This window comes from Engystomops pustulosus, chromosome 3 (genome assembly GCF_040894005.1).
Source record: "Engystomops pustulosus chromosome 3, aEngPut4.maternal, whole genome shotgun sequence".
Taxonomy (NCBI): Eukaryota; Metazoa; Chordata; class Amphibia; order Anura; family Leptodactylidae; genus Engystomops; species Engystomops pustulosus.
In genome coordinates, this window is record NC_092413.1 from 162,825,111 (window position 1) to 162,847,425 (window position 22,315).

At 37.7% G+C, this 22,315-nt stretch overlaps 2 protein-coding genes across 7 annotated transcripts in view; one reads left to right on the forward strand and one right to left on the reverse strand.

Annotated features, from left to right (window-relative positions):
- The window catches only part of SLC7A14 (solute carrier family 7 member 14), a 113,017-nt gene extending 101,126 nt beyond the window's left edge, over positions 1-11,891 (forward strand). For all 6 annotated transcript variants that reach the window (XM_072142824.1, XM_072142827.1, XM_072142821.1 and 3 more), the window contains one exon: positions 2,908-11,891. In XM_072142824.1, coding sequence (XP_071998925.1) covers positions 2,908-3,224 — 317 coding nt within the window. In that variant the 3' untranslated portion in view covers positions 3,225-11,891. The remainder of the gene's footprint in view (positions 1-2,907) is intronic.
- Positions 11,892-20,977: 9,086 nt separating this feature from the next.
- ACTRT3 (actin related protein T3) lies at positions 20,978-22,105 on the reverse strand. The gene is given in 4 exon segments (XM_072139574.1): positions 20,978-21,205; positions 21,208-21,710; positions 21,713-21,757; positions 21,760-22,105. Coding segments are annotated over 4 exon segments (1,122 nt in total).
- Positions 22,106-22,315: the final 210 nt, after the last annotated feature.

Genomic DNA, 22,315 nt, shown 5'->3' on the forward strand with positions numbered 1-22,315 from the left:
GGAGTAGCCGCCTCGTGTAACCTTTTTTTGCAGGAATACCCCTTTAAAAGATGTATATTGTTGACTTTTCTTATATCCTGACACCACAAAATATCACATATGTATCCTACACACACAGTACTAAGACTGAAGTAAAGTAGCCACCACTTTAAGTGTAGGTTGTAAGGTGTGGACAAGTAAACCTATTGAATGCATAACTTTTAATTTTAATATTTAATATACAGTACTTTACTGTGTTTCTGAAAATAACAGATATGCCATATTTCAATCCCTTTATGCTGCCCTTTCTGTCATTTAATTATACAGGCCGTCCCCAACATATGAACACCTGACTTACAGACGACCCCTAGTTAAAGATGGACCCCTCTGCCCCTGTAACCTCTGGATGCTTTACTATAGTCCCAGACTGCAATGATCAGCCGTAAAGTGTCTGTAATGAAGCTTTATTGATAATCCTAGGTCAAATTACAGCAAAAAACTACGGGCAAAAAATAATTTGTCTGGATCTATAAAATATACAGTTTCGACTTTCATACAAAATACAAATTCAACTTAAGAACAAACCTATGGAACCTATCTTGTATGTAACCCTCCTTATATTTTCATTATAACCACTGAATATTTCAGGGATTCTCCCCAAATGCCACACCAAAGTATTTAATAAAATTGCATAAAGAGAATCACTATAATAATAATTTCTTTATTCTTATAAAGTGCATACAGATTATGCAGCACTGCAAAGAGCTTGCCAAATCAGTCCCTGCCCCCAATGGGGCTCACAATACATAAATATGCGTGTGAATAGATACTGCTTAAGTCTGCTAATATATGGCTTAATCTACACACAGGGGTCATAGAGGACCTCCATGGCTTGTTGAGAACAGGAAGGTTTCCAAATTGTAAGCACTTCATATAGCGCTTATGTAATTCCAGATGTATCCTCTTCAGACACTAAGAGCAGATGGCTTTTCTAGGGAATTGTATATACATGGATAATATATTAGTTTTTTTTCTTTACCATGCACTCTCACTGATTTAGAGAATAGAGAACCATACAATCATACTGACAAGCTTAAGTTTGTATTCTATTTTTTTACCTTGTACCCCATGGAGTACAGGGTGCATAGTAGAGGGTGCAGAGATTTCCTGTACATCTCTTGGACTATGTGCACAGGGGTACATAGCGATTAAATATACAGTGCTGCCAACATTTCATCTCCTTAAGTCTTTGGCATGCAGCTGTGAATTATGAATTCTGCATATATAATGTTACATAAAAGAGTAATGCACATAAAAGGCAATTAATACATTATTTTTTCAGCGACTAATATTCACGTCAGATCGTTTGGTTATAAAGACTCATCAAACAGAGACCATCAGAGCAGATAGTTGCAGTTTTAATTGGGCTTTCGCAGGACAGCACTCACCATGACTCGGACAAGATAGAGCCTCATTAAATTTCTATGAACAGAACTTTGCTCATATACCATCTGGCACTGCTAGACCTGAGGCTGCTGTGCACATCAAGAGATTGCTCTAACACTCATCATGCATATTTAATTTGTGAAGCTGTCAGCGATAAAATAATTTAGCATCTCAATCAACATATTATCCTCCCGATGTAGCCAAATTTCATGATAGGGGTTGGTCATCAACTGTCAAACATATGTGCCTCTCAACCAAACTCATCTTCATTACAATGTAAGGAAACATGAGAGGGGAAAAGGGACATGGAAAAGATCTTCGGGTTAATCTGCCCTTGTAATTTCACAGTTCAGAATTTGGATATCTTCCAATAGGTTGTTCATTTAAGATGCATGATGCAACTGGACACCTAAGGAATTTATTTTCATGTGATAACATCTAATGAAAATCGGTGGAACATGGTGTTCACAAAGAAAGTGACTTTAACCGGAAAAGTCATGACCCGTTTTGGTCTGTACTTTTTACTTGTATGTTTTAAAAAGTTTATGGCATAAAATGTAATGACTACAAAAAAGTGAACTACTTATTAGGATTTAAATAAAATGCTGACATGTTGATGACCTACCCATAGGAACATTTCCACCGGGGAGCATACATAAATGAAGAATCCAAGGAAACAGCACTCCAATGAAGTATAAATGGTTTATTCACAACGTATGTTTCTCACTGTTGGTGAATACTTCATTGGAGTCCACAGAAATAGAGAAAATAATTTCACTATGACCGGAAATCCCAATATTATTCTTCTTATTCGTTATTCCATCTTAAACCACTGATGAACAGCACCAATCCTTAGTTTCTCCTGTTGAAAGTATGTCACCATTCAGACTAGCACCATTGCACTCTCATTCTCCTCCTTTAATTATATTGTAGCTGGAAGAAAATATGCAGGCAGATGGTGTGGTACGTTCCAACAAAGTTAAAATTTATTTCAGTTCATCATACTCACAAGAGTCAATTAAAAATGTGCATACCACAAGTTCAAATAACGGGACGCTAGCTTTCCTATCTGCCCAACCCAGGGTTTCGCCGGCAAAGCCGCCCCGGAAGAAGATCTGTTACCACTGTGCTGGTCTTACCCTGTCATTGCTCATTTATGCAGGGAACATACCATAGTATAGATTATCAATATCAGGTCCATTGGGATCCACAGAACCAACACCAATCAGCCTATTCCATGAGTGTAATAGTGGAATCTTCACAAAACTGGTTACTTGGCTTTTTTAATGATGATCCTTGGTGTCGGGCCTGTCCTGTCATAACCTGTCATTTTCTTTTTATGCAAAACTCCTTTAAATAAGATGAACAGTCTGAAAAGAATACGAAACTTCATGCGTGAGAGTAAAAGGGTACAACTTGTACTATGATTGTTAATAAAACCTCTAGTATCTTTACTAATAGCATATGGTCTTCTTCCTTTAGGCTTGCTGATATATTTTGGTTACGGTATGTGGAACAGCACCTTGGAAATCAGTGCAAGAGAGGAGGTTCTCCACCAGAGCACATACCAGAGATATGATGTGGATGACACCTTTTCAGTGGATGATGGCTACTCTTATCCTCCTGAAGAAGAAAAATCCCAGGACTGGGGAAGTGCAGATACAAAAGGCTACCACTATCAGCAGACAGGGGAGGCACAGGACAGCAACCGGACAAACAGCAGATCTAAAAGTAAAGGAAAGCATAAACAGGACTTTGATGCATTGATTGCCAATGAGGAGTTAGACTACCCAGAATAACAGTCACACATTGTGTTTGTGATCCACCTCAACTGTGGCCTAAAATGCAACAGCTTCAAGGGCCTTGTATGGGGATTTTCTTCTCTATCATACAGTGTACTGCTTACTAAGTTGTAAAAAAAAGTGTTTAATGTTTTGCAGATTTTTCTTCTCATACATATTTGGCCTAAATTATCTAAATATCTTTTATTCAATCACACTGCACATAGTTTAATACAGTACAGAGTAAAATGTTTCTTTTCATTCTCACTGTAGAAGTTAGGGTCCAAATACATGGTTATGATGGAGTTTACTTCCATATTTTATTTCCTATTTATAAAGAATTTATATATTTATACATTAAAAAACACCTTCATTATGATCTTGGAAAAGAGTAGTGACGACTCAGATAATGGATAGAAATCTATAAGACAAATGGTTCTAAAATATTTTAAAACCAAAGTAAGAGGATGTGCTTGCTTAGCATAGGATATTATGGGCATGAGGTTTGTGATAATTATGCGAATAGGGAAACTAAACGGAAAAGTTGCTTTCAGTATATAGAGGATTTTGGCAAAGTTACACTTTTCAGGGAAATTGCACACTAATATGTAATTAAATGAGTTATTGAAATGGGACGTACATATAAAAAACACACCTATGATGTGTAAAATCATCCTAGTACAGCTAACAATTATATTATGCAATACAAATGTGGATTGAATGGTAAGCTATTTGCTTTGATCTAATAGAAAACTCATGATTTGGCCAAATGTCTTTTCCCTTGAGGATTACAAGTTTTTGCAAGCTGATGTTATGGTCAAATGTCCTGATAGTGGCAATGGGAATTAAAATTAATTTCAGCTTCCTTAAAACACAAATATTTATTTATAAATCTGAAATAGAGAGAAAACAGTCAGGATTGGATTAAAAGGTATCTGAACCCCTGAACACTAAAGGTCATGGTCCCCTTACCAAATCCCATAGCCATGATATAAGCTGTGCTGTAACATGCTAGGGGGGCATAGGCCCCTGTCTAAATAGCTGAGAGGAATGACACAACACGGATGAGTCCGAATAATGCCATGTGTGCCAAATATTGGAGAAAAATGAATATATTATGGTTTGTTACTTTATTTACCACCAATCCTTATTCTATCCAAGGGATATTGTTATAAATGCCTGTACATACAGTAACTGAAAATGTAGAATAGTGGAATCAATGGCTTTGCCCACACATTATATGATTAGACTGCACTTATTCCTCCTTACGAGGAGTTTTCATATGTAGATTTGATATAAAATTCATTAGAAAATAGTTAGTATGAATACACATAGTGCTATCCTCAGGTTTGTAATATAAAATCTATTGATGATATTATTGAATACTTTTCAGATGAGGTGCAGTATCCGATGGTTGCTATTTCCTGTATATTGAAGACTTTCCGAAACTAGTATATTTTTGTCTATATGGGAAGAGATTTTGAAAAGAAAAAGGTTGTGATTGTATATATGCTGTTACAGATGTAAGGCCCGCTAAGAACACTATTGCTGCAGATTAAGACACGTCCGATATATTTTTACATGACTGAAAGTATTTTTCAGATCTAGTTGCATGTTTCACTTTGAATTCTTAAATTGGGTGATTTTCTACCTCTGCTTTTACTTCCACTATTCTTTAAATGTATTTATTGTAGCATTGAACTTGGCAGCCAATCCAACCAGTCTTATTTGATGCTATTATTATGCTTAGAATGTTTTTAGATGTTGTGTTATTTCCCTGTCATTGTTATGCAGTGTGTCTTTTGTGCTTTATATCTCAATTCACTATTAAAAACTGAAAGTGTGGAAGGCAAGACAGTGTACTGTGAGGACATTGTATTCTTCCACTGGGTATAATGAGAACTTATGGATATGCTGTACTGCCTTGTGTACAAGTGACGAGTGCATTCATCTTTTATACCGCTATGTATCTTCCTGGAAAAAAAATACATTAATTTACAGTTATTAAAGCGTAACTACAAGTTTAACAAATTTGCATAAATTAATAGTGCAGATGATAATAGTAAACTTTGTAATATACTTTATTAAAGAAATCTGTTCATGTGTCCTTCTTTTTCCTCTGCCTTTCTTCCTTATTTAAGCAGTTTGTGTAATATCAGCTTTCGGTTCTATAGCCACTGACAGATGAGAGATAAAGTAGCTTGATAAAGTGTGTAACGACTTAACTCTTTAAAGGGAACCTGTCACCAGAGGATCTTTTTCACTGGTAACATGTTCTGACATTGTACAGTACATAGAAATGATGTTTTTATCTAATGTCTGTGTTACTTGGTTGTGGAAATATGCTATAGTAAACTTTAAATGTTTCCCTGCCAGCACTCACAGCCAAGTCCCGAGATGGGGGGCGCATTTCAAATTGTAACTGGCACCTGCTTGTTTCCATAATTGCTTCTCTTTGTGCCCTGCTCATCATTATTCACCCCAACCGCCTCCAACATCTTCCCTTGCTTCCCTCTACCACTCATGGTGCCGGCTCACCACACAAGCAAATCTCACACATTCATGTTGAGCCTTGAAACTCAGACGTATGCAGTGAGCAACAAGGCACCCCGCTGCTCACTGCGCATGAGTCGCTTTGCTAGGCTTTGTTACTAGATAGTGAGGACTTGGTTGTGCGCTCTGGCAGGGAACCAGGTAAAATTTACTTTAGCCTATTTCCACAACCAATAATGCAGAGATTAGTTAAAAACATGATTGCTATGTACTGTACAATGTCTATTGGAATCTGCCACCAGTGAAAAAAAGTTCTCTCATGACCGGTTCCCTTTAAAGAAGGTCCCTGGAATTGTCAAAGGAAACGTTCTTTAGCTATGGAAAGTGTTCATCTTCAGCCTCCATTCTTTATCTCTATTCTGTGTAGAGGTCTTCAGATATATTGCTCACTACGGGCGAAAGAAGAGCAGAAGCAACGCACATAAACTATAAACTGCTTTACTCAACAAAGTCACTTGCACTATTAATTTCTGCAATAGCATTTCTGCAAAATTTCTCCTATTTTATGCTTTGAATTTTGGGTGCATCTCATGGACAAATGAGTCCCATCCTGTACAGTGAAATGTACAGTATTCTATCAAGTCTACTGGAGTTGAGATACTACCAGGGGGTAACTTATTTCCCTTTTTGTGCAGGCAAGCATATTTGGACAAACCAAGAGTCCATGAGTATGGGTGAATTCAAAGGATCATATGATCAATTATGCTGACACCTATTGAATGGATATAGACACTTAATATTTGTATTAATTTCTAATAACTACTTTTTGGGTTTTATTTTCAGATATACTTTGATATAGTGTATTTGTGTGTTGTCATTTGTATCTGAGATTTTCTGAAAGTTAAGCTACTCTATATGTTCAGTAATACTATACTTAAAGTGAAGTTCAGTGAGTACAAGCACCTTCCACAAGAGAGAGAACTTTTTTTCTATATATCTATGCCTTAACCTTTAAAATGCAGACTATTCCATTGTACTTTACAGGTATACAGTTCTTGAATCCAGAATACACCATGTTAGCAGTACCTCTAGACTGGCCTAGTTTGGCAGTTTAGCTTGTTCTCCCCTACACTGTGGATAGGAGATATCTTGCAAACTTGGTACAACCAAACAAGCATGGGTCCCTCTTATCAGGCCACACAGAAACATATATTCAAATTTAAGAAGGGATAGAATTAAAGTTGTTTCAATGAGGTTATATTCATGTAATTGTAAGGCCCCATCTGCATTCAGATGAATGATGGCTCAGTTTTTTTTCCCCATTAATTTTAATATACTTTCATTGGTGTCTATTAGTATGTGTTACATCTTCTGTTAGACCTTCCATTATTTGAGCAAAAAGTTGGGATAAAAAAAACAGATGGCTATAAAATAAAGGCAAACAGAAACTAACAGACACTAATGAAAAGCAAAGTATCAATTTTTTTTAAAGGCTTTTTTTAAAAATATGGATACTTTGCTATTAATGTATCAGTTCAGTCATAATGGGGCACATTTACTTGCCCGTCCGCGGAGTTCCCCGAAAGTGCATTGTCTGACCGGAATGCACTCTGCGATGATTCTCTAAGATTGTGCGCCCAATATCCTGTATCAGTCGCTTCCCCGCTCAGGTCCGCCGGAGTTCACCTTCTTCTCCCCGTTGCATATAAGTGCTTGATCTTGCGACACAATTTTAAAGTTAAATCCCGCACTCAGTCCGAATCAGTCGGATCGTCTGACGGCCTGCCCCCGATTTCTGTTGGATGAAAGCCAGCGTAGCCGCATCACAATCTGATTGCGTGCGACACAATCCCCTGTTAAATATCTGTCCCAGCGGTGCAAATCCCGATAATGTCGAAAAACAGATGAAAGTGCGGCCGCTGACCCTTAGTAAATAAGCCCCACAATGTTTAAATTACAATCCCCTTTGTTAAAAGTGAAAACTTCAAAATGGAAGCCAAAACTGGGAACAGGTCATAATGTGAAATTCATACCTAAAGATCGGAAGTTACTGCAAAAACTGCTATTAGCCAAATTTAGTCTGCTGCTAGAGAATATGGAGCAGGCAGAGTGAATCTATTAACCCTGGAACAGAGGAACAAACCTAATACTATAATATATGGTACTTTGTAGGAGGTTATTGGATACCAACTAGACTGATATAAAAAAAAGGGGTTGCAGTGATGCACAATTGGTATCCTGGAAGCTACAAGTATCTTTCATGTGCCTTATATTCACAGGGAGCAAATCACAAGTAATCACAAGTATTTTTCCAAAATGGAATTATACCTGCATAGTCTAATTGACTGGCTAAACCTTTTTAGGCATCTTATGTATTTTATTATTACTTACTCAATATAGATAGTGAAATGTATTTCAAAAAGAATTAATCAGAAATTCTTAAAAAAATATGTCCATAGGCTTGATTATAAAATATGTGATTTTTGGTGACATCATCCCTTTAAAGGATATAAAGACTTAGTGAAAGTGACAAATATATTCTCTTTAAAAATGTGTGAATATCATGGTTGAAAAATCACAAATTTAATATAATATATTAGTGGTGAGCTTCTGCTCAATGTGCTGTTATGTGATATTCCATTTGTCCTTTGAACACTAAATTAAGAATCAGTACGTCTCAAATGTTCCTGCTACTAGAAATAGAGTATTGATTCTTTAATATTTTTCCAGGAAGTTGCTGTTTCATCACCAATTACACACTAATTTTGTTCTCTATCTTTTTTTAAAAAAAAATAAATCGTGTTATTTTGTGTGATTTAAAATGTAGCCAAGTAATCAAAACAATGTATTGCCATGTACATAGAAGTGTATGACTCATGGGACTTCCTTACCAATTTTTTTGAATAATAGAAGAATTTACTGATAAATTACATAAATGTTACATAAATCACAAAAATGTGGTTTTGTGTGTTAAAACTGTCTAAAGACCATCCCCACTAAGATGGTTTGAGAAAATATAAAAAACCCATGTTTTTTATTATCTATAATGAATTACAATGTTAAAGGGGTTGGTCACTCTTTAACATAAATTGCCTATGTGCCTTTTCTGCCTTAATGGTATTCCCTGAATGTTCACAAATTCATGATGCTTCCTTTATTACTGTGTGCAGACACTCTGTTCACTCTGTAGGAGGTTTGTTTACATGTCTGAAAACTGACAAATAGGAGGGACCTGCAGCAGCTCATCCTGCTCGCCCCCTCCCCACTGGGGTCTGTCAGTGAGACGGACCGAGAAAAAACACACGCTGGAGGCTGCTATTATGGATGGACTGAAGAGTGAGAATTTGTGTAGAGATTCGGAGTGCAGCTTGGGGAGAACAGGGAAAGACTGAAGCTCTCACAGGAGGCAAAAGTACAATACATATATATGCAGAGACGAGATTTATTGAAAAGTGGCCACCCCCTTTAACTGACTATAAATTTTAATATAATAAAGTACAGGCGGTCCCCTACTTAAGAACACTCGACTTAAATACGACCCCTAGTTACAAAGGGACCTCTGGATATTTGTAATTTATTGTACTTTAGTCCTAGCCTACAATGATCAGCTGTAACAGTTATCAAAGGTGTCTGTAATGAAGCTTTATTGTTAATCTTGATTCTTATGACAACCCAACATTTTTAAAATCCAATTGTCACAGAGACCAAAAAAGTTCTGGCTGGGATTACAATGATAAAATATATAGTTCCGACTTACATACAAACTCAACTTAAGAACAAACCTACAGACCCTATCTTGTATATAACCCGGGCCCGGGGACTGCCTGTATGTAGGAGAACCTCAACCCCCTTGTGCGTAATGATAATCCATTTGTGCCTTTTGCGTTATTAAAAAGCAGCATAAATGCCAAATTTATTTAATTGAAATGAAATTTTAAAAAAAATTGTAACTGTGTGGACAATAACTGGCTACAGCACAAAAAACTGATTCTAGGGGCTCTAGCTGCTGGAACCCTCAACCATTATGTCAATGGCGGGGTCCCCTAAAATCCTCTATGAGAATAGAACAAAGGTGATAATGCTCAGCCTTAGCTCCATTCACTTTTATTGACTTCCAGAACAGTTATACCCTACAGCTGATTGAGGCAAAGTCGGAGCATGCCCATCTGCATTCCATTCAGATTGAACACATTGGGGGCCTCTTTTTTTGATTGCTCAGATAAGATAATACATTGCATTTCTTTTTAAAACAAAAAACTGAGGTTACTTTGAGCAACCAATAATATTATAGTAATACATGAAAGGATTTTATGACATGTGTTTTAATATGCCACACAACAGAGAGAACCCTGTAAAATAAAGATGACTTACCTGCTAAAGGAATCTCCATTCCAAAGGTTCAAGCCTTTGGGGTTTATAGGCCTTGTCAGACGGAAAGTAAAAATGAAATGTAAGGTCCCCTGGTTCACTTATCCATTCACTGGCCTCTACAGTTACAAGGTAATAGCTCTGACCAGTGATTGGAAGACTAGACAAGTTACCATAAACATGACATCTTCACTTGTAATCTGACGAGAATCGGGATTGCTTGAACATAGTAACCTTTAGTAATTGAGTTTTAACTTATCTTCATTTTACATGGTTTTCTATTTTTTGGCAAATTACAAAAAATTATAAAAGTATATTAATAGGAAAGTTTAACAGGGTAAGTACCAGACCCTAAAAAGATAATCGGTATTGCATTATCTAGGAAAACCTTTCCTGTAGTACATGGGAGCCATACATCTAATTGCCCCTCCAATAACTGATATGAGAGTGGTCGTCAAGGACAGGAAGTGCATTCAGTAATGACTGCACAACCTATTTGATCTCAGAATCAACTCAACAGGGAGTCCCGAGTTCTGCTGTCAATGGGTCAATAATATGGGTCACTGTATTTGGGTCTTGTAAACTTTCTGTAAAATTCTGGCATTTTTAGTTCAAACAATAACTTATATTAAAGTTAACCTAGCTCCCTGCCAGCTTGTGTCCTGGGTATCCAGGGCATATTCAGTACAAATCAGAGCCCCCCCCACCCCCCACCTGCTCTGGAGAAAGTTCATCACCCAGCACTTCCTCTTCTCATCCACTGCAGTATGGCAGCCGGCATGACCTCACCGCTGTCTGCGCATGTGGTGTATCATGCTCAGGGCTGCTAGGCAGTGAGCTGGGCAGGCATGTTGCTACAGAGTTTGTGTACCTGCGGTACACGAGCGGTGGAGACGTTCAGCTGTCTCCACTTTATCTGCGCATGTGCAGAAGAAGGTGCTGACTGCAGTCATTGAGAAGTGGAAAAAGATTAGGGGATAAGGAGTGAATTGGAGAAGGGAGGTGCCAGATGACAAATGTTTTCCAAGCTGAACATGCCCTGAGGAACCAGGACATAAGATGGGAGGGAGCCAGCTAAGAGTTATTGTTTGAACTAAAATTGAACTAAAAATATTTTTTTATAAATACTGTTTGGGGATATGCTGTTTGCTGTCTGTGGGGAAACGGGGGAGCCTAAAAAAGGGTGTCTGATGACAGGTTCTCTTTAAGTGCATCAAGGCTGTGGGAGGATTTTTCTAGAGAAAGCTTCTCTGAACAGATTGATTATCATTTCTAATTTATTCACTTATTTCTTCTCATTCTGATCTTAGTCATATAAATGCTTTACAGTAATCTGTTATATAAAATCATATGGGAAAGGTTGTCAATAACTCAATAGAACCCACACACCCAATGGACTCCTAAGCTAAGAATAAAGTGAGGTATATAACCACATTATAGCTGCTAGTGCCCCAAGGCAGCAGGGACAGATTATTGAGGATAGGGGAACAAAAATTATTTTCCACCACATCCTTATGCATATTGAAGCCCAAGCTTTTACTTTAAGTATCTTTAAGTAGATATAAAATCCAGAAATATATTCTAATCTCACAAATATATGGTTCTTATTGTATTTCTACTGCCTTGTGTATAATGCTGCCTTCACCATACGCACATCTTGCCTGTAATGTATATTTGTTTCTTGATACATTTATATATAAAACTATATCAATCAACAAATGCAGAGTTTTGATTCTAAACACAAAATTTTTATCAAATGTTGTAGCCATGCTGTATTTTATAGTTGTGTTATAGTCGTTGCCTTATTAAATAGCTAGATATAAACTTTCTGACTAACCTTAATACTTACATCACCTGTATACTGGGACTCATAGGCACTTTGTAAAAGTTTTGTAAACCTTAAGAAGACAAAAACACAATGGGGGGCATTTATCAAACGTTTTTGTTTTTCTTTCTCATTTGCGCTTATTTATCGTTTTGCGACTTTTTTGCGACTTTTGCAGCTCTTTTTCAAAGTTCACTGTTTGTTTTTTTTCAGTGTTGCACCTGATTTGTCATTAGTTTACAAATGTTTGACGTATGAAATTGTTGCAAATTTGGTGCAAATCCGTTAGAAAGTCGAAAAAAAACGCAGGAACACTCATTACCGACGTCTCTTATGGCAAACCTCACTTCCAGGGTTGTTCTTAGGTTGTAATTAAAAGGTTAATAAAACAGTAACTAATAGGATACTAAAAGTCTTTTATTTTGCTTTTCTAAAGGATTTTTTACGAGTTGGTACTTGGGCTCTAGCACTGATGATTCTATGCTTGGCTCTGTATATTCAGGAACATGTGGCAGTCCTGCCTGCTGAATCTCTTGTATGATAACATTTCCTATTGAAAATTTCCTTGGCCTAGACATTTTGTCATGGTTTGTGTATTGAGCCTGGACGGTTTGTAGCATTGTCATTTTATGTAGGTGTGCAGGATGATTGATTTTTCACATCTAACTCTTGTTTTAATTTTCTTTGCCCTTGCATTCTGGCAACCGCTTGGCAACATTTTGCAGAAGCTTGAGAAATTTTTGCCAAAAAAGTCACACAAAAAAAGAATGGAATCTAATACCAATATTGACATATATGGGCACCAAAGGTATTACTCAACTATACCCATTGTAACACATACAAAATTGACCAAATCCGGCATTCTTGTAAATAGGGAAGTTGATAGGAATTAGGGATATGGCCACCTTTTGGTAATCAAACACATTAGACATAAACGTTGGCCAACTTCACTGGAATTGTGTCTTCACTGTACTGGGACACTTGTGTCTACTACAATTAAAGATGTCAAGAAAAAACATGGCTGATCATTATATAAGCATTATATATCATTTATTTTTGTTCCAAGAGAGAAACAAATAATAGTTAGTCTGTAGTTGTGTTTTGCCTGAGAGCAATAGAGTAGTTTAAAAACAAAATATCATATTCCAACTTAGTAGAAGGGGTAGGGTTAAAGTTTAAAGATTAAAGTTGTATTATTAAATTTCCAGATGTGTACTTTCATACCTCTACTCTTGGCAGGACCGATCCAGATAATACCACATGAAGATCATCGGTTTTTCAAGACCATGTCCCACATTTATTAAATCCTTTGCTCCAAATTTATGTCTGACTTTGCACAAGAAAGAATGTGCAAACTCCTTGCACATGTATTTATAAAGTGTCGGCGCCGGTTCTGTGTCGGGCTGCACTGTGTCCAACAAGACAGAAATAATGTACATCTGAAGGAGTGTGTTAGCGCTTATTTGGAAACTGCGTCCCATTTATTAATGACGTGCACCACAATTCTGCAGCATGAACAAAGTGCACCAAAAAAAATGGTGCACACTTCCAGGGCTGTGCAGGGGGCACCAGATTAAGGAACACTCCAGAGGTGTAGAGAGTGCAGACTGCATAGTTTTGATAAATGTGGGCACGTATTGTTTGTGATACTGTGTCACAGAGTAATATGCTTTGTAAGTCTAATATGTGTGGTTATACAGTGAATTGTATTGTGAAGTGCAGTTTCCTAAGGTTAGCATGTTGCAATATTTTAAAATTTGACCACACCTTGAAAAAAGTTCAAAGTGTGTACACAAGGATTAGCACCTTTTCTGGGCATTATGCGACTTGCAATCTGCATTTTCTTATAACTCAGGAAGAGAGGGCACATTTAGGGAACAAATTAAAGCCCAGTTTACACTTTCATTTGGCCTTTCTCTTCCAAAACAGAAAGTGCAACAGAAACTTGTCTATTATTATTAAGGAAACCATCCACCTCAAAAACATGTAAAAACCTCTGCCCCACTCCTCTTCACCTTGATTCTGGAGCTGTCTGTTGCTAATCTTTACTTGACGGGATTATATAGAAAAGAAAATTATAATTAGCAGCATGGAGTGCAGGGACAAGATGTCCGGTGCTCCAGGCTACTAATTATGCACGCCAAAATGGAATAGTAGCCACAAGTCCATGTTCGCACATAGTTTTGGATTATGTATTGCTTTTGGAAACTAAATTCTGCAGGGAGAATCTGGGCCTGATCGCATATGAGTTTTCATCAAAATGCCTGCATGCAAAAAGTACGGTGCTTCTTCTTGATCACAAGTGTTTCAGTGTAAACCCTTCTGTGATTGAGAGAGACTCCTCCCACTGCGCTTCAAATGCATTTCAAAGCACAATTCAAGCGCAGCATGTGAACTCGGCCTAAGGGTAAATTTGTTGAATCTGTGGCTACATTAAAACCTGTCTAGAAAATATATCTCTGTTCACTTACCAAGGGGAATCTAATTCAGAGAGATAAATACAATACATGTTGCTAGGAATACGAATAATATTTCTCCAAAGCCAAAGTGATTACCTTGTATTCATAATGAAGATTTTTCCATAATATTTTTAGCATAAATAACCCTTAATGTACATAACAATCTGCTACAGTGGAAAACGCCCCCTAATATCACAGACAGGGACTATCGATTACTGTTAACTACCTTATGTGGGACAAAGTCCCCAACTTAATTTCTCCTGTTTCCTGGGTGAACATTGTGGGAACGTTACTTTCTTTTATATACTGAAATGGATAGTAAATATTGAAATATTGTACAGCTGCTAGGGGGGGGGGGGGACGAAAGGCTAAAATGGCCCACTTTCTTGTGAGAAAGTCTAGTACTACTAGACTAGGGTTTGCTCTTTTTGCACTTTTGCTATGTAACACTACCATCTATACTACTGTGTACATTACAATATGGGACCCCTAAGAATTCAAGTGAACTTTGGTCTCTGGTTAATGGGCAAATCAGCCTTGTAAAGGGATTCTATATGTATCTCTGAGAGTGGGACATAACAATGTAACGTTGTATTTGACGACACATAATTCTCATTTCATGATAGTATAATCGGGCACATTTTTCAGGGTTAGTGTGCCCGTACTCTGAAGTATGAGCCCTAAAATTGGCTCTATTCCAGACATATGGACAGGAACTGCACTTTTTCCCCCCCTAAGGCCCCTCTATGCCAAATGGCCACAAAGTAGTGTTTAGGGTATATGCATCAGTGGATAGGCACAAGCTATGGCACAATTCCACACCAGGATTACCAGGAGGATCTGATAGGGGAACGGGAGCGACGTTGTGTATATTTGTTTCATTTTGTATAAAGGATTATATTGCTAAAGTAAACTAGTTTTTAACATCTTTAGCCTCTTAGAAAAATGGCAGATAATGATAACAGTTAATGATGACCTGACATTTCTCTTGCCGCATGCATATTTTATCAAACAGACTTGTTCATGATGGAGGGAGAGACTGCCGTATCAATCCCACTTTGCATCAGTATTAATCAATCCATTTTCATAGGGATAATTTTAAATGGTCCGATGGATGAACTAAAAAGAGATCAATGATGGGAAATGACATAAGGTAATAAATATGTATTGCTCATATATTGCACTGCGCCCTGCTTACCTAATAGTCCTAAGCCCTACAGAACTTACATAATAACTGTGACTATTTCAGTCATTAACTACCCTCAGTACTGAGACATAGCATCTCCATCCATTATGACAATTCCATCACTTGTCCATATGTTGGTGATCCCAGAAAACCTCATATTTGTTGCATCTTCTTATCTAATGAATACCAAATGATATGATATTGCTACCTCAAATTGATACCATGGCAGTATATAGATGCCAACATACATGGGTTATCTATATATCTATAATCATTATGTATCCCATATCTATTCATATATTTACAACATTCGATTTCCGAATCGTATTATGTATAATGGGGTTGTAAAAGAAACTAGAAACAGCTCTATATATGTCAATGGACGTTACAGGTAGAAGACACGGCTCAGAGACACTGAATGAATAGAACTGAATTAATCTGTTGAAAATAGAACTATGTACATTTATAACATGGAGATTATTCTGGAATCACAGTCATAGCTCAGCTACTCCGTAAGGCTGCAGCAAGTTCACTGTATTCTGGAACTTCAAGATAAAATAACCATAAAGAATATAGATATATGTATATATGACAGTGGGAGGTTTGCATTACACAATAATAGGATATTCATCAGTTTATGCTTATTTCTTCACTTTTGGTTACGACACTGGTAATGTGGCATGGCATGTGTTGTTGATAAACACAAAACTTCTGACTGTCAGATATTAGTGTAAAGCTGCTCAGACCAAGGCGTCTGGTGGACCTAAAGTTTACATATGTTTATGTATTGTCACTGTCTGTTATATTTATTGTAACATAACAAGAACACACAGAAAAGAAGGGTACGATTCTTTTTTCTTTATAAATTGTAATATCCAAGATTTTGGCATTGAGTACAACACTTGAGGAGGCGCAGGTTGTATAAATCTGTTCTCCAATCTGGCAACGTTATTGTAACTGTTCTGTTTTATATTGGAGTGTCGGCTTGCTAACTGTGTCTATTATATTCTCTTCAGTCTGCTCTGTATCTGGACTTTTTGTTATTGTCTTCTTTTGCTCATTGTCTCTTTGTTGCGTAATTTTGCTGACTGACAATGCTGTATTTGTTGAATTTGTTACTTTTGTGGATTTAAAGTCCCATTGGTGCACTGGACAATGGGTTATTGTGTAATCTAAAAACAAAATATATGCATATATAACATGGAGTAACTTATTTTCAATCTATTGTGTGTTGAATCTTTTAATAAATGCATCAAGCTTATATGTGTGTGTTTTTTATCATATTATAGGGCCCTCTGATATCATTTATTATGGATGTGTCTCTGCAATTAAACCCCCGGAAAAATATAATTTTGATATAAATATAGGGGAATATTTATCATATGCCGCCGCTCATGTGCCAGCGTATGGTATGCCGCCACTGCATATTTGCAGCATATTCGCATATGCCGCCTCTTTATGTATCGGGTAGGCAGCAAGTGCGCTGGTGCTGGGACAGTAACGCCCCGTGCCACCCTAATCCCGGCCGTGCCCTCTGCTCAGCTGTCCGCGCCCCCCCTTCACACCCCACTGGCGAAGAGGTCCTGATAAATATCTCCCATAGAGAGGGAGTTAGAAAGAGATACAAGTGGATATATAAAGATATAGATATATTGATATATGTATATATGTTGCGCTATAATTTTGTAACTGATAATGGAGGGGTTTTAATTTATTATGGGGGCACTAGATTATTATAGTTAGAAATTAGATAAAATACTTCATCCTAAGGCCCCTTTCACACTTGCGTTTTTCACACGCGTTTTCTGCGCATGCTTTTGACGTGCAGAACTTGCATTGCACTCTGACCCATTGTAATCAATGGGCTTTTTCAGACTTGCACTTATTTTCACGCGCACAAACCCGTTTTTTTTTAACGCGCGTTTAAATCTCGACATGCTCTACTTTTGCAAGTCACGCGCGTGAAAAACGCACCATACAAGTCTATGGAGATGCATCAAAAACGCATTGCACTCTGAGACACTTGCAAGTGCAATGCAAGTGCAATGTGTTTTTCACGCATCAATTGCATTGAAAAGATAGAGCTCAGTCCTGAGTCCATTTCACGCGTATTATCTGCGCGTGAAAAACGCATTGAAATTGCATCGAAATTGCATTGAAAACGCGTGTGAAAAACTGAGACACTGAAGAAACTCTGACTGAAAACTGATTGCACTCTGATGCAAAACGTCAGTTTTTCACTGACCAAACCCTGATCGCACTCTGATCAGACTCCGACGTGACCTGCAACGTAAGTGTGGAAGGGGCCTAAGGGACTCTACGTCGGTACAATCATATTATTATAATTACATATAAAAGGGTTTTTGAGCACTTGTATTTGTACATTTTGTTTACTAGTGCTCACAAACCCTTTTATATACAATTGTATATTATGATTGTACTCAAGTAAATTTTGGGTAAACCTCAAAAGTCAGATAAGCTGCTTTTCCAGCACAAGTAGTTATTTTTCAGATGAACTACTGTGCAAAATTGGCTTCTGAGAGGAGCTTGGGGGGTATTTATTATGGCCTTTCAAACGGAAAACTGGCTGTGTAGTAGGTGCATGCAATCGGTACCACATCACTGCCAGTCTCTATATACAAACAGTGACCAGCAGTGACAGACAGCAATGCAGGTGCACAAAAACACCTTATACCATATATAAAGAAAATTTAATCCCAGAAATCCCATTTAAGGTAACACATTCCCCACTAATCCACCACTGATAACACAGACCCTTCCCCACTGACAACACACAACCCTCCCCCCACTTAAAACATCCAAGCTCCCACTCGCTGAAAACATCTAAGCTCCCCCAGTGACAACAGACACATCCTCCTCTTTCCCACATTGACAACACACTCCCAACTCCCCAAAGACTAAACACAAGTCACTTACTTCCTGCTTCCTGTTGCTCTCCATGCTGTTTCTCCAGATAAGCTGATGTGCTGGTGACAGGGTCTCTTCCAGCTGGAGCAGGAGTACCCCCTCGTTCCATTCCTGCCCGGGACTGTAAATTTAAAGAGACATTCTCTACATTTTGAGGAAAGAAGGCGTCTACATCAAAATAGAAGGAGGTTCTTTACTGTAAGAGCAGTGAGACTGTTCTTCAAACTCTTCTTCAGTAAAGTAGTCATGACACAGGGATGTTTTTCTGCCAGATTTTACCCCTACGTTATAACCCAAATATACTGGCTGTCAGGTGCATGCAAGGTAATAGGCCCCTTTCACACTCGCGTTTTTCACGCGAGTTTTCTGCACGTGCTTTTGACGCGCAGTACTTGCATTGCACTCTGACCCATTGTAACCAATGGGTCTTTTCAGACTTGCATTCTTTTTCATGCACACACGCGCGATTTTTAAACGCGCGTTTAAATCTCGACATGCTCTACTTTTGCAAGTCACGCACGTGAAAAACACACCATACAAGTCTATGGAGATGCATCAAAAACGCATCGCACTCTGAGACACTTGCAAGTGCAATGCAAGTGCAATGCGTTTTTCACGCATCAATTGCCATAGAAAAGATGGAGTCCTGAGTCCATTTCACACGCATTTTCTGCGCGTGAAAAACGCATTGAAATTGCATCAAAAACACGCGTGAAAAACTGAGACACTGAACAAACACTGACTGAAAACTGATTGCACTCTGATGCAAAATGCGCGTTTTTCACTGACCAAACCCTGATCGCACCCTGATCAAACTCTGACGTGAAAGAGTGTGGAAGGGGCCATAAAGGTATGATCAAGGTATTACAGCTTCTAGTGCCCTCCTGAGACAAAATTAAAAAGTTTAAAAAGTAAAAAAATAAATGTTTAAAAAAATTAAAAAATTAAAAATGAAACAATAAATTCCCCATTCAAACCATTTTATTTTAATAAACATTTTTTAAAATCCCTCCATATTTGTTGCGACTGTATTTATAAGGTACATACATATGATCTATTATTTAACCCACTTAGCGAGCACTGTAAAAAAACTAATTGTATAAAAATGTGTTTTTGTCACCGCGCTTTAATAATATGCCAAGAAAGGTCATAAAAAATAGTACAAACGGTATGCACAACAAAAAGTACAGCTCATCACAAACACACATAAAAAAGGTACAACTTTAGAAAGATGGTGATGCAAAAACTAAAGTTTTTTTAGAATAGTGTTTTTTTTAAATTGTATAACAATAGCAAATAAAAACATATTTATATAAATTAGCTATTGTCCAAATTGAACTGACCTGAAGAATAAAGATAACACGGGGTTTGTGCCATATGATAAACGGTGCAATTAAAATTTTTCATTAAAACATAAATGCCAAATGAGTGAATGTTTTCATCCTCTGTAGAAAGAGTTCTACATAAAACATGTGCAGATAGCATCCTCACAGGTGCGTGTTCAGCTCACCCCACAGTGTGATGGTCCACAGTCCTCTGGTATCAGCCTTGGTGCACGAAAAAGGAAAGACCACCGCCGGGTCCCAAATCAGCAAAAGGTACAAGGAATCTCGGCACTCACATGAAAGATTGACGCGTTTTGATGCTTGTGCGTCTTAGTCATGACTAAGACGCACGAGCATTGAAACGCGTCGATCTTTTAAGCTGTAACTGCATGTTGTTCCAGAGATGTGAATAAAGAGGAAGAAATTTATTTAAACCAAACCTGGTGGCTTCATGTGAGTGCCGAGATTCCTTGTACCTTTTGCTCTTAAGAGTTCTACATAGTTATAGAATAGAATTCAATAACTTATAGACATACTAAATGGATAGCAAAAAATACAAAAAAAATAAAAAATTGACAGCTTTTAGAATTTGAAGAGAAAAAACTAAAAACAGGGCCGAGTCCTGTAAGGGTTGAAGTTGAGAACAACCCTTCTTGTTACTTATTGCATTTCTAAGTGTCATAAAACTAGAGCTATCCACAGATAAAGTTACATTTGGGTTGTGATCTTTACCATTTTTCTTTTCATTAAGTTTCAGATTTTTTTTCAGGATCACTGACAATGTAAACTTTTCAACTGTTATGAACATAACCCATTCATGAGCTTAAGGAGTTACAGAGTAATCAAGGCAGAACATAATGTTTGGGTATATAGCTGCACATAAAAGCAGCACAACCATCTTGAGAGCTCCAACTGAGCAGCATCCAGAATGATTTTTTTTTTTCAGAACAATGCATTAAATTGGGGGTGGAAAGGGTTTGAGCGTTTCTATTGTAATTAGTCCTTAGATTTATTTTTTTTTTGAATCAGATATTTTTATTGAACATTTTTTTTATATAACAACACACCCAACAAGTACAACCTTAGATTTACTAAAAGTAGAACTTTCCTGCTATTTTCATTCAATTTTCAAGCCATGCCAATGTGATCTTTCTGTGCATGGTACACTCATACAAGGACCAGTTCATTTAGAAGCATTAACGATGGACTATTGAGGGACCAGACTCATCATACTGCTGCTTGCTGATCCACATCTGCTGGAAAGTTGACAAAGAGGCCAATATAGATCCTCCCATCCAGACAGAGTACTTGTGTTCTGGTGGGTCAGTAATCTTAATTTTCATGGTGCTTGGAGCTAGGGCAGTGATTTCCTTCTGCATTCTGTCTGCAATTCCTGGATACATTGTGGTACCTCCAGTACAGATAGTACTGTATTGGCATAGAGATGCTTATGAATATCCACATCACATTTCATAATGGAGTTGTATGTTGTTTCATGTATACCACAAGACTTCATTACAAGGAAGGAAGGCTGGAAGAGGACTTCTAGACATTTGAATCTTTTATTACCAATTGTTATGACCTGTCCATTAGGTAGTTCATAGCTTTTCTCCAGGGAAGAAGAGGATGCAGCTGTAGCCATTTCTTGCTCAAAATCTAGGGCCACGTAACACAGCTTCTCTTTAATATCACGCACAATTTCTCTTTCTGCAGTAGTAGTAAAGCTATAACCTCTCTCAGTAAGAATTTTCATGACGTAGTCTGTCAGATCACATCCAGCCAAGTCAAGACGTAGGATGGCATGAGGCAGTGCATAGCCTTCACAGATTGGCACTGTGTGAGTGACACCATTATCAGAGTCCATCACAATACCAGTAGTACACCCAGAGGCGTACAAAGACAGTACAGCCTGAATGGCAACATTGCAGGGGTGTTGAAAATCTCAAACATGATCTGAGACATTTTTCCCTGTTTGCCTTGGGGTTAAGTGGTGTTTCAGTTAATAGAACAAGGTGCTCTTCAGGGGAAACTCTCAATTCATTGTAGAAAGCGTGAAGCCAGATCTTCTCCATGTCATCCCAGTTTGTGACAATGCCATGCTCAATTGGGTACTTCAGGGTCAAGATACCCATCTTGCTCTGAGCTTCATTTCCCACATAGCTGTCCTTTTGTCCCATTCCAACCATGACACCCTGATGTTTGGGGCGACCCACAATGGTAGGAAAGACAGCACAGGGTGCATCATCTCCATCAAAGCCAGCTTTGCACATCCCAGACCCATTGTCAATAACAAGTTCAGAAATATCATCTTCCATGCTGATCTTGAGGTGATCGTCTGCCTTGTCTATCGCCTCAATGTATGCAAGCGGTCCAGGATTATGATCTTTTTATATTGTTCTCATTTCTAATTAGTAACAAATTAGAGTGATCACACTTTCCCCTAGAGCTCCAAATCCAAAAGCAATTAATATAGTAACATTTATATGTTGAGATGATCTTTTAAAAGGAGATGAGTCATCAATCAG